At 39.8% G+C, this 13,015-nt stretch overlaps 1 protein-coding gene across 4 annotated transcripts in view; it reads left to right on the top strand.

Annotated features, from left to right (window-relative positions):
- Positions 1 to 7,554, top strand: part of LOC125048413 — a 47,131-nt gene extending 39,577 nt beyond the window's left edge. For all 4 annotated transcript variants that reach the window (XM_047647098.1, XM_047647096.1, XM_047647099.1 and 1 more), the window contains 3 exons: positions 2,403 to 2,532; positions 3,474 to 3,596; positions 4,713 to 7,554. In XM_047647098.1, coding sequence (XP_047503054.1) covers positions 2,403 to 2,532; positions 3,474 to 3,596; positions 4,713 to 4,940 — 481 coding nt within the window. In that variant the 3' untranslated portion in view covers positions 4,941 to 7,554. The remainder of the gene's footprint in view (positions 1 to 2,402; positions 2,533 to 3,473; positions 3,597 to 4,712) is intronic.
- Positions 7,555 to 13,015: the final 5,461 nt, after the last annotated feature.

Consider the following 13,015-nt stretch of genomic DNA (forward strand, 5'->3'; position numbering starts at 1 on the left):
AGTCTCTGACAGAGAGATTTTTAATACCGTCACTGATGGATTAAAAGGGAGTATGCTTGCAAAACTAAAAAAGAAAATCTTAATGTGAGAGTTACAAGTACTCCTGCCTTGTGCATAGTCACTTGATTATATTTTGCAATGGATGTCTCAGTCCTTTAATGGTTTAATTGGTAGTATGAATAATGTTCATAAATACTTCACGTCACTTGGTGAGTACTTCATGTGTTTGGAGGATTTTTCCCTTCCTACATATAGTTATTTTTGGAAAGCTTATTTGAATGTGGAACTTGTAAGCAGTGCATGAGTAAAGGAGCTTGCACTTCACCCAACAGTGTTAGGGAATATTGCAAGTCATGGATGCAAAAGACTTGCAAAGTTGCAACCAGTTGATAATTTTTATGGCATTATATTCCATATCCATTATGAAGCTGTGGTCCTTTTAGACAAATCCAAATAACATAGGTTTCTAATAATTTTTTTTTTTTTTTTTTTTTTTTTTCTTGATTCCCACACATCCTACCATTCACACTTAATTATTTTTTTGGTTTTCAGAAAAAGACTGTTGGAAATCCTACATATTATGTTTTTTTATTATCATTATTAGCCTTACATTTATAGCACATCCTCTCCAGGTAAAATAGTTTTGTTTCAACTGTGGTGTTTTTGCATGAAAACTTGAGATTCTGCCAAGTACAGTGAAACTAATTAAGTACTCTGAAATTCATCTTTTCTACAATTTACATGGTTCATATTGATATTGGATTTTGACAACAGATATACTATAATTTTTCTATTCCTAGAATTGCTACCATGATTCTGTTATTTTAGGCTTTGGGAGTTCCATATCTTGTCTCTTTTCTCAATACTCATTGTGTACAAAAATTCTTAGTGTATATTTGTTCTTTCATAAAATCTAAGTCATACATTTATGTGAGAGCCTTTGGCATAACCAAGAGGGAGAAGAAGCACAAAGACCATGCCATCCCCCTCAGCCCTCGATTGCAAAATAACTTAAAAAAAAGAAAAAAGAAAGAAAGAAAGAAAAAGTATAAAGGGTCAGAAAAATGCTGGTTTATCATCTACCTATTTTTCCTTTACAAAGCTATGCCTGTTGAAAAGTATATATAGTAAAGCAAGATATTTGGTGGTTGCTTTACTCTCTCCCCACATTAAGAAGGAAATTAATTATTCATTTAAAGGAAATTATATATTTTGGAATGCCTTCTTGTCTAAAATCATCCAAATAAGTACAATGCTGTTGACTCCTATCCACTTCAGTTCAGTGGTAAACCTAAGATAGAACTGGAAAAATCTATATTTGCATAACAAAGTCAATGTAAATAGCTAAATGTTTTTCTTTTTATGTAAAGTAGTTTAATGAAACCTTGTGTGATATCCTAGGTAATATTTTCTGTTTTCTTTTATTAAACTGAGTTGGCTCATGCAGAAAATTAGAATGGGAACAGCAAATTGAAACCCAACACTTTTCTTTTTGTTTGTTTGTTTTTTCTTCCATACTTTCTATAGGAATCATTACTTTTCTGTCACTGCTGCTTTACTGGTATTAATAAAAGTTAGTTCACTACCAAGAGTACCTTCACCATCTCCATATAACAAACACCCAGGCTTCTGTTGACATAATCTGACTTTTTTTTTTTTTTTTTTTCTCCAATTGTTGCAATAATTGATATTACATGTTGGTGACTCCCTCTTTAAGAAAGAAGCTGATATTGGTTAATAGTGTTGCATTCATTCTTATCTCATTGATTACTAACCAGACTAATGGAAGTTACCTTTGTCTTTGTTATCAAGTGTTGTCCTGGTTCTCTCCCTTTGTTGGTTATCCCTTGCCCTCATGGTTTGAACCCCCTAAAATTGATTTGAATACTTTGTATATGGGATGCTTTGACCATCACTGTGTATTGGTTCTTGAAGTAGTGATTAACAGTCCCGTTTTATCCTTAAGAGCCATAGTAAAATCGGCTTTCTTTTTCTGTAGTCTGGTTATGACTTCAAGAAATTAGAGCTTCATATCTGAGGGTAGTAGATGTAGGAAATGGAAGCTGTGATCAAGTGTGCCTTCTAACAAGACCTGTGCTCATCCCTCTCTCTCTTAGTTCATGCTGAAGGGAGGGGTATTCCCATTGCTCTCCTGTGTTCTTATCATGTCTGAAATGTCTGCATTTATATACAGTTGTATGACCAACTTTTATTATTCCTTTGAAAAAGTATAGTGTTGTCCTTAATTGTGGACAGTGGTTTATCAGTGTATAAAAAAATGGCCTCAAAAAACTCGTGCTGTGCTGGTGCATTACTTATAGTTTAAGAGAAAAACGAGTTGTGGGGCATCATAACTTACATGCCTGTCTTTTCTCTTCCCCACCCTCCTGTTCCTTGAACAGACGTAGACGGCGCAACAAGAGTGAAGGTGCAGTACACAGCGAAGTGGACAGAGCCGAGCACCATAGTTCCTCCTTTGAAATAGACTCCGAGATGGACTTTCCTACCCTCGGGTCATCCTGTGAGAGTAAGGTAGGTCAAGATCAGATGGTTTAAGGTCAGGGTTTAAAAAGTAAGGAAAGGTTTGATAATAATATAGTAATGATTATGATTAGAGGTGGACCAGAGGGAGGAGGAGGAGGGTCAGGTTATCATAATTTTCTATAACTAGGACATTATTTATTAGCCAGGCATTCACATTATAAACTGCAGTATATTGTATACATGTGTGCAATAACTGTAATTTGTTTTTATTAACCCTTCAATGATGGTGTCAGAAATCTCTCAGTGTCACTGACTGGTGACTTCTGGCAACCATCTTGCCATTTTGGCCCAGGAGTTCGCTACATGTAGCAGATCCGCTGTACCTGAGAGATCAGTTGGTTTGTTATGATACCTATGGATACGACCCGGCAGTAAGAGGTTAACCCCTTCCCGACGGGTCACGCTGCGAGGCGTCAAAACAAACCGCTCGATCTGTGTCATGCGGCTGTGCGCCGTGGCGGCATGCCAAAGCGCTACAGGCCAGTGATTCGGCTTGATGTACAGAACTCCTGTGCTCAAAGTCGGCGCGTTGCCATTGATTGCCAGAGCGTAGTTTTTTTTAAGTTTTAGTTTTAGTTTTCTTCACCCGTCACTAAGGGGTTAAGAAAAGTGATGAAGCCTTATAATGAGATTCTGTGGTTTGTTTGAAGTATCAGAAAATGAAATTAATGTTGGTCATTAATTATTTAATAATGTTTCCTTGATGTAACTCAGAACTACGATGTATATATTTCTACTCCCCACTTAGCATTCGTATATATTGAAAATTCAGTATCCAGGCCACCTCTAATCAAGCTCCACAATATAGGTTAATGAAAAATCAGTTTGATTTTGTGTTTTATATGGAAAGGAAATAGTTATTTTTGTTTTAATTGTATTCTAATTTTATTTTATTTATTTATTTTCTTTTTTCCTTTGTAACTCTGCAGCCAGGATGTGCTGATGAGCGCATTCACCTGGCACCTAGCATAGGCAGCAGCAGTAGTAGTCAACACATTACCAGGAAAAAGAAACGGAAGTTTATCACGATAACAAAGAATGTTCTAGGAGAGGTTAGTATTTGTTGGTTATTACCCGGGATTAATATGCAGGAGAGGACTAAGCATTATATTTGCAACTTTCATTTTCTTTAATTTTTGCTCTCCCTTGAGTAGCAGTTTATGTTGTAGAATTATATATCACTTTATCTATCAGTGTGATGTGATCTCAGAAGGGCGTTGATCAGAGGTAGAATAAAAGGACATGATATAATTAATAACTGATTAACAAGCAGATTGGGTATAATTTGTCATTGAAATTTATAATGCACATCAGGGGAAAAATGTTAACCCAATGGCGACGGGTCACGGCTATCGCCGTCATAACAATACGCACGATGTGCGGTGTGCGGCTGTCTGCAGCGGCGCCGCGCCAAAACGCCCCGAGGCAATGATTCGGCTTGATGGACCGATATCACGCGCTCGGAGTCGGCGCGCTGCCGCCGTTCGCCAGAGCGTAGAGTATTTTTTAATTTGCTATACCCGGCGCCATTAGGTTAAACCTGTTATGCTAGTTTGCAAACTTTTTATCCAAGGTATATGAGATTTTTAATATAATTTCCTTTCTAAAAATTTCATTCACCTCAAGTTCTAAATATTTAAATATTTTCTAGAAAGATTCACTTTTTTCTTTCTTTTTCTTTCTTTTTCTTTCTTTCTCTTTCTTTCTTTTCCTTATCTGAGAGTTGTTTCTTCCTACTGGTTATTATTATCAAATCTTAACCCACTGTGTGCGGGTTTTTTCGGCGGCCATGTGGTCCACCAAACGGGTTTATCTGTATGGGCCGCATATGTTGGGTTGCCACCAGCGGCATTGGCGCTATGCCAATCATAGATGCCACCTGCGAACAAGGGGTTAAACTGTTCCTACAAGCATAAATGATTAAGGTTGTAGATGTATGTATGTGTGTGCTTGTTCTGTAAATTCAAAATGTTTCCAAGTTCACAAGATGACTGCAGAAAAAGATCATATCTGACTACCTCTTTCTTGTTAAAAGTTAGAGGAGAATAATAGTAATAATGATAATGATGACAATCTAATTATTTTTTCATAGAGTAGTATAACAAACACCCAGATATGGAAGAAAAAGAAAAAGATGCAGATTGTAAAAGAGTATTTTCTATCCTAAGGTTAAAAGTGCAGAAGCTGAGCGGGCTATTCGGCGTCGAGCTGCACTGAGGAGAGAGAGACGCCGGCGCCACACGGACACAACCACCGCCAACACTGAGCTGCACACTGCTGCGCCAAACAGCGATGCGCCTCCGCCAGTACAGCACAACCCGAACACCCTCAGAAAAGCCGAGCGCCACCGTGCCTCTGCCTCGGGCCATGAAGACGGCACTGTGTCGGATTATTGACAGTGTGTCGCCTAGTCGGGATTATACAATGTGTTGTTCTTTTCTTTTTTTATTTATTTTTTTCTTTTTCTTTTTTCCTTTTTCTACTTTGATCTCTCTCTCTCACTCAACCAACAAGGCAGCGTGTGTGAAGTGGGATGTTTTTTGGCGACATCGTGTTTCTGCCTGCAGTTGTACGGAACACCTGGGGCCAAACTGCTCAAGAACATTTTAGCATGTTGAAAAATAGTTCAGACATTTGTTTAGCAGTTGTGCTGTCTGCACGGAACTGTGGCAGCACTCAAATCAGTTCTTGACACTCTTGCAAGAAGATAATGCCATTTATGGAGCAACGAGTTCCAACAATTTTTTATTATTATTATTATTATTGTTATTATTGTTATTATCATTATCATCATTATTATTATCATTATCATTGTTATAATTGTTATCAGCAGTATTATTATTATGATATGAAAAAATAATTCATAAAAGGAAATGTTATTGTCATTGTGAGCATACATAAGAAAGAATATGAATCATATGAGTTTTGTAAGTCTGGAAACTTATATAGCAAGGCACGATTTTTCTTTTTTTCTTTTTTTTCTTCTATTTTTTTTTTTTTTTTTACTTTTTTTTTTCGTTTTCATTTTGAGGATTATCATTTTGTACGATTTTGTAATTGTCTACACTTTACTTCTGATTTACCTATTGGTATGTTTGAATATGTATTTTGTGGTGTTTATATGAGTAAAACCATTTTTTTTAAACCAAGCCCTCTTGCAGTAGGTAGTGATAAGTTGCTACATTTCAGGGATTCTGTACTACTTTTGTGAAGAACAAGTGAGCAACATGTTGAAGGTCATTGAATTCCACTGTACTATGCACAACATTAAACACAACAAAGTACTTGCTTCAATGTTGAACTTACCATAACCTTCACTGCTTGTGGCCTGTTTTAAAAAAAAGTCAGACGATATATCCTTTAGTTAGCAGAAAGGACAAAATCATAAAGTCAAACATTTTATACACCCTTTTCAATAGTGTTGTTCCAATACTTGTTGTGAACAGTAGATAGCGATCCAAACCTTTTTTTCCCATTGGCCCATTTTTGTACAGCTTTTTGTACATTTTCTTTTCAAAGCTCCCTTACTTGTGGCCAGTACAACAGACCCTTCTGGTAAATTTTATCCAGTCCACTGATTTTTTGTTAGGTCGGATATTTGCACTAGTTCCTGTAATCCAGGTTTGCAGCAGCAGCGCTTGAAAGAGAAGGAGCGGAAACTATGTGAAGGCTGCAGTGCATATTTATTATTATTCTTATCATTATAATTATTATTGTTATCATTATCATTATTATTATTATTAATAATACCATCATCATTAGGTAAAATCATTGTTATTATTACTATTGTCATGATTATTAACATCATCATCATCCAAGAAAGTTTTTTTTTTATTAATTTGTTTTTCATTTTATTTTTTTGATAACATTAACTTTACTTTTTGAAAAATTCTTACTTTACCAATGTGAATAATTGTCATAGAAATATGTAAAGAAAATCTCCTCCAAAAGCAACACAGCACATACATATGTGGGTGTTTGTACATTCAGTTTAATTCTCGTGCTGTAGATAGAGGAGTTACAGCAAGAGAAAAAAAGACCCTAGTGGTTCCCCAATGGTGAACAGAGCATTAGTCATGTGGCTGGCTCTGCTCAAACATTCATGCGCTAGTGCATGTCCTATCTTTATGCTCTCGTGTGTCTATCCACACTTCCCAGCCTCTTGCTAGTGCGCTGTGGTTGATAAGTAGAAACAAGAGAGTAGTTAGGTCATGAGCATAATGTGTATGAAGCTCCCTGTCACATAGAGTTAGAGATTTAGGTCTAACTCTTGACAGTTCCAGCTCAACATTTAAAATGTGGAGTTGTTGATGCAGAAGCATGGGCTCAGGCGATCATGTCCCCTGCTTATGCATACGTTGGGCTCATTGTGTACTGATTTGCATGTGAAATCTGTTTTGTGGCACGGTAAAGGACTTTCAGCCATCATGGCGGAGAAAACGAGGCCACTGTAAATAGACTTGAAGACTTGCTCTCAAGCGAGGACTAGAGTTGGCTCGGTGTATGATGAGTGCCACATTAGGAGAACAGTGACGTGCCAATCCCTGAGTGATAGCTTGGTAGGTCCTCAGCGATACCCAACCATCACTCAGCTGCCTGTGGGCCTCACAACATGATCCCTGTTCTCTCTTGTTTTTCTACTGTATTAGGATGTTACTTTAAACCAGGAGTGTGTGAGTGTGAGGAGGTTGCTGAATAAGCCTTCACAAGTTCTTTTGTTATTTCTGAGTAACATCACGTTGGCAAAGATACTCCTTCTAGTCAAGCAACCCAAAGTGTTATTAGTTCTTTTGAGTTAACTTTCTAAATCTGTGAGGTCACAAACTTCTGTTTTAAGAGAAATTAGGATTCTTTTGCAGTACATCTGCAAAACTGATCAGTAGACTCATGTTTTAAGTTTGTGGAATCTCACATGTGTGAGTATGATAAACATGTATTTTATGGCATTTTTTGTCCTTTTAACAAGAAGCAATAATGTAATAAGATGAAAATAAAGAGAGAACACGAAGAGATGCTGTGTTTAAGTATATACCATGGGTTTTCTTTTTTTTTTTTTTTTTTTTTAGTAGGTGATAGTTTATTGTATGGAAGCATATACTAATGCTGCATGTAACATGTACATATGTATTAATTTGGTTAAAATACTGATGGTATAATAGTGCACCACTGTTTTAAAGTGCATGACAATGACGGATGAATGTGATAAAGTAAAAACTCACTGAAACTAAAACCAAGAAAACGTAAAAATTCTCTGAATGTCTGAGGAAGATGGAATGAAGTGGGGAAAAAGTGTGGAATGTCAGGAATGTTCTTTATCCCCCTTAGCTGCATGGAGTGCACTGAAAGGGTCAAATAAAATCAATCGCACAATGGCAGCGTAAAAATCATCCCATTATAATGAGAGAAAAAGATGGCGTGCTTCTTTCAACACCATCTAGGGAGTGAATGAGCTACTATAAATGGTACAGATTGCTTGATCATATTTGGTTATGAAAATATTACCACTTGGTATACTATCTTGGAATATACAATTTGTATGTATTGTTGATTTACAACAAAGTAGATTTATTCTGCCCCTTAAATTTGGGTAAGTATTTTTTTCTTTCAGGCTTTTTAATATTTCACTCAACGTGAAAATATTTGCCCAACTTTTGTGGATATTACTACAATGCACACACACACTTAGCCATATTGATCTCTCCTCCCACACTCGTTTGTATGAAGAATCTATCCCTGTGCCTCAACATGTTTCAAAATATTGTGTAGAAAAGACCACTAGCACTCTCCTCTTCAAGCAACCTCTCCAAAAAACAAGTAGGCAAAGTTTCCTTCTGCAGCCGCCCCAATCGTTCCTGTCTTGTCACAGTTATATCCGAAACCCAAGTAAAATATTATCAACTCTTGACAAACTTCAGTGACAGACCCATTCCTATTGAACCTCATCCCACCCTCAATACTTGTGCTGGAACTGTCTCCATCTCCCCAATAAACTGCCCTATCTAATAACAAAAATTACTTGCTTGCCTGCTTCATGGACTATGGTGCAGTATCAGTGCATCATTCCCCCTGGAACTCGTCGTAAGAACCCCATCAACATTGCCGAGATTACTTTCCGTATACATGACCTCCCCTTAAATGTTTACATTGGCGGAGAATCCCTCCCTGTCCAGCCATATCAACCCCCCCGACCATCAGTGTCAGAATTACTGACGTCTAGGACATCCTGCCAAACACTGCCGTCCACATCCCCGATACCCTCTATGTGCCCAACCTTGTCATTCGATCAAATTGCTCTGCACAGTCATGCACATGTGCCAATTGTGGCGGCTCCCATAATATATTTTATTGGAGTCCGAGGGGGCAACCCCCAGATTTAGACTTGGTCTCACTCTATCCAAAGCCAGATAGGAAGCACGTCGGTGAGGTATTTCTCTCACTCCCTAATTCATAATGTCTCTCTCTCTGCTCTTCTGCCTCCCTTCCAAGATGTTCCTACTCCCTCCCCTATACCTAATCCTCCTCCTTCTTACATTCACACTTGTACCCCCTACCTCCCCCCAGTCAAATTCTTTTGTCTTTCTAAATCCAGACACTCCAATCTCTACTACAGCCCCAACATCTCCCCATCTCCCTCCTCGCACCACTCGCAACAGACAAACTAAACATTCCACCTCTTCTCCTCCTACCACACACTCACCACCTACCTCTGCCTCTGCTCCTCAGACACCGGTCTCCTCTTCCCCCCCATCATATGAAAACCTTCGTTTCTTAAAACTCCCCAACCAATTCCAGATTCCAGATTCAAAATTAACTTCTTGGTCTCCTATCAGCACAGAACCCTTCATCCATCTTCTAATTTCACAACTCCCGCTTCCTCCACACTCAAAGTGACTACCGATATTCATCCTTTTTATATTCACCCTACACCCCTTCCTCCTCCTCCCTCCTACCCCCCCCCCCCCCTAACTCTACCTACATTAACCCTCCCTCCATCCCCACTGTCCCTTCCACTCCCTCCAGGATACACACGTGAATCCCTCATGCCACAACTGTGCACTTCCCCAGATCCTCCTCCACCTGATACCCTCCTCATACCACACCACCCCCCTCTTATTCTTTATCTCACCCCTAGCTCCTTCCCCTTCAATTTCTCCAACGCGCATAGTTACTGTTATCACTCGTAGATTAAGTAAATAATGGAATATTCGCGGTTTCCGTTCTCACAGATCTGACTATCGTTATATCCTTTCTTCTTATACCCAATCCATAATCTGCCTCCAGATTTTTCTTGCATTATCCTATACCAATTCCCAAATGCCATTTTGTCTCTTCCTCACATTCCCTTTATGTTTCGTCTATAATTATCCCTCAGAAAACACCATATGTTATACCTCCCTTTTAAATCACTGCACAGTTATTTGCATCTTTCTTCGCCGCTGGATCACAATTATTTCAGTCTACTCCCCTCCCCACCCCATTGACTTGACTGCCTTTGAAACTCTAATTTTCCAACTCCAGCCACCTTTCCTCATAGTTGGTGATTTTAATTGCCGCCACACCCTTTGGGGCGACTCCACCACTACCTCTCGTGGCCGATGCCTAGAACGCTTCCTCTCCATAAGTGACATTATTCATAATGCAGACCGCCCATGCATTTGAATATGCACATGGAATCGTTTTCATGCAATGGTCTTTCCATGCTCCCCTTCCGTTGATCAGTTCTAGACCACTTTCCCTATAGTGACCACTTTCCAGTCCTCCTTTCTCCTTCATATGTACGACTTTCTAATCCCCTACACTGTTGCTTTGATAGAGCTGACTGGCTTACTTTTAGTTCACTCTCTACTATTTCTACCCATCCATCCTCCTTTTCGTCCATTTCAGATATGCTACAATGTTCCACAGTTGCAGTCCTAGGAGCTGCCTATACACCCATTCCTTGAACCTCAAGGTCTTATATCCCCAAACGTGTTCCATGGCACCAAAGCACTTCGCTTATAACGCGCAGCCTGGAACAGTTATCGCTACAAATATGGCCTTATGCATAGGCACCCCTAATTTCCTCAATTACATCTACATCAGCTGTCTGGCGTTGGATCCATAAACTATCTGGCAAACATCCCCCATCCAGCCCCCATCCTCCGTATTTAAGATACATTACCTTCACCCGGTCCTCTGCTGAGTTCCATTACGCTCCTTTTTCTTCCTCTGAACTTCACATGCTGCAACACCCATGAAGCATTACCGTATGTTCCGACACCTTCCAGCTTCCTCTCCATCCTTCATAATAACTATTTTCAACCACATATTAACGACAGAAAATTTCCCTTTTCATTGGCAAGTTCATATCCTCTCCTTGAAACCCAATAAATCAGGTACCTTCCCACAAGATTACCACCCCATCGCTCTAATTAGCTGCTTGTGCAAATTACTGGAAGGAAGTACAGCTGACCCCCTTGCTCATTTCAAGAGATATATTACATTTATATTTGCACACCATGAGCCCGTATTAGCCATATTCTTTGACCTAGAAAAGCATATGATACCAAATGGCGATACCATATTCTCCAACAATTGTCTTCCCTAGGCATACGCGGAAACATGGGTATCTTTATAAAGTCCTTCTCCAAACGCACTTTTCAGGTTAAAATTGCTTCTTCCATCTTTTCCTCAGTTCAAAGGCATCCCACAAGGTAGTGTGCTCAACACCACTTATTCCTTCTTGTTGTCAAAGACATTGTTTCAGTTCTAGCCCCAGGAGCTTGGTCATCATTACATATGGATGATTTGCATTGCCACATCTATACCAACTCCCTGCCAACTCCTTCAGCCTGCAATATCGTGTCTCCCTGGGCCACTAACCATGGCTTTCGCTTTTCTACCTCCAAATCTTTCTCCATCCTTTTCTGTCGCGTATGTGTAGATTCCTAACCTCCACTCTTCTCATATAGCGCTCCACCCCAAAATCCTTAGTGTTATTTCTGACTCCAAATTGTCCTGGCGAGACCATACATTAAAGCTCGCCACGGCTTCCGAATCATACAGACTCTTTCCTATAAAACCTTGGGCTCAGATCGCAAAACTCTCCTACATCATGTTACATTGATCTTCTCCACTCTTGATCCTGGATGCCATATTTACTCATCTGCCTCTACCTCCCTTCATGCTCATCTTGATACAATCCACCACTGCGGTCTTCGCTTAGCCCTAGACGCTTTCCGCTTCTCTCAGTTAAGAGTCTGTACACTGAGTCAGGCATGCCATCTCTCTCTCGGTGTCATACCATTCTCTCTCTTCGATGCTATACCCGTTTCCGCCAACTTTCCCTCACGAAAATAACTATCCCTATATCTCTGTTTCCTATCTCCACGTTTACCTAGTCCTTTCTCCATTCACATGGATACTCTCCTCTCCCATTCCCCCTTTCCCCGTTATCGATCTCTTCCGTTTTCTTTCCATTCCGTTCCTACATGGCTTATACTTCACCCCCATATCTGCTCTTCTGTTTCCCTGACCCACCAAAATCAGATATCCCCCATTCTGTCCTCCTCACCCAAAATCCTTGACTATATGTCTCCACTCCTTCCTCTAGTATCCATGTTTACACTGATGGCTCCAAATTCACCTCCGGTTCTGGTTTCGCAACTCACCCATTCAAATACCCCCTCCCTCCTAAATCCACTGACCTTACTACAGAGCTGAACGCAATCCTTTTCGCCTTAAAACACATGTACTCGCTCCCTTCTTCTTCTTTCGCTATTTTACTGATGCCTGTAACTCATTATCTCTCAAAAATCTATGCACTCAACCAACCTGTCAGTGAGATCAGGACTGCTTGTTCTACCTGTCTATGCACCACAAATCTATCAGATTCTGTTGGGTGCTTAGCCATGTTGGAATCCACGGCAATGAAGAGACAGATACTCTTGCACACTCCGCCGCTATGTCCACATCACACCAACCCCGCTTCTCACGTATTCCAGCCGCAGAATATTACCCCCACTTCAAGACCTTTCTTTATACTCAATGGCAATCTTTCTGGTCAAGTCTTCGCACTAATGAAGTGCATACTGTAAAACTATTAATCTCATGGCCAGCTCCATTTCATCGGAACAGACACTGGGAGACGGCCCTCGCCCGCTTACACATTGGCCACACTCGCTTAACACACTCCTATCTAATGTAACTTTCTGATCCGCCCCCATGTTCCCTATGTGATGTTCCTCTTTCACTACTACACATTCTGTTGTCAACTTTGCTGCAGCCCGACCTCTGCTTTCCCTCACCTATCCTCCCTTCACCGACCTCCCAACTTGTCCTCCTTCCTCAAATGCATTCACATCCTTCACTTGACCTTAACCCATTCACTCATCGCCTCTATCGTAGCCCTTTCCAATACTACTCTAGTCTGATGACCTATAGCAACTAATTACTAACTTAATCTTACCCTTTCTAATACTATACCTTCCGA

Source organism: Penaeus chinensis, chromosome 43, assembly GCF_019202785.1.
Source record: "Penaeus chinensis breed Huanghai No. 1 chromosome 43, ASM1920278v2, whole genome shotgun sequence".
NCBI classification, from domain to species: domain Eukaryota; kingdom Metazoa; phylum Arthropoda; class Malacostraca; order Decapoda; family Penaeidae; genus Penaeus; species Penaeus chinensis.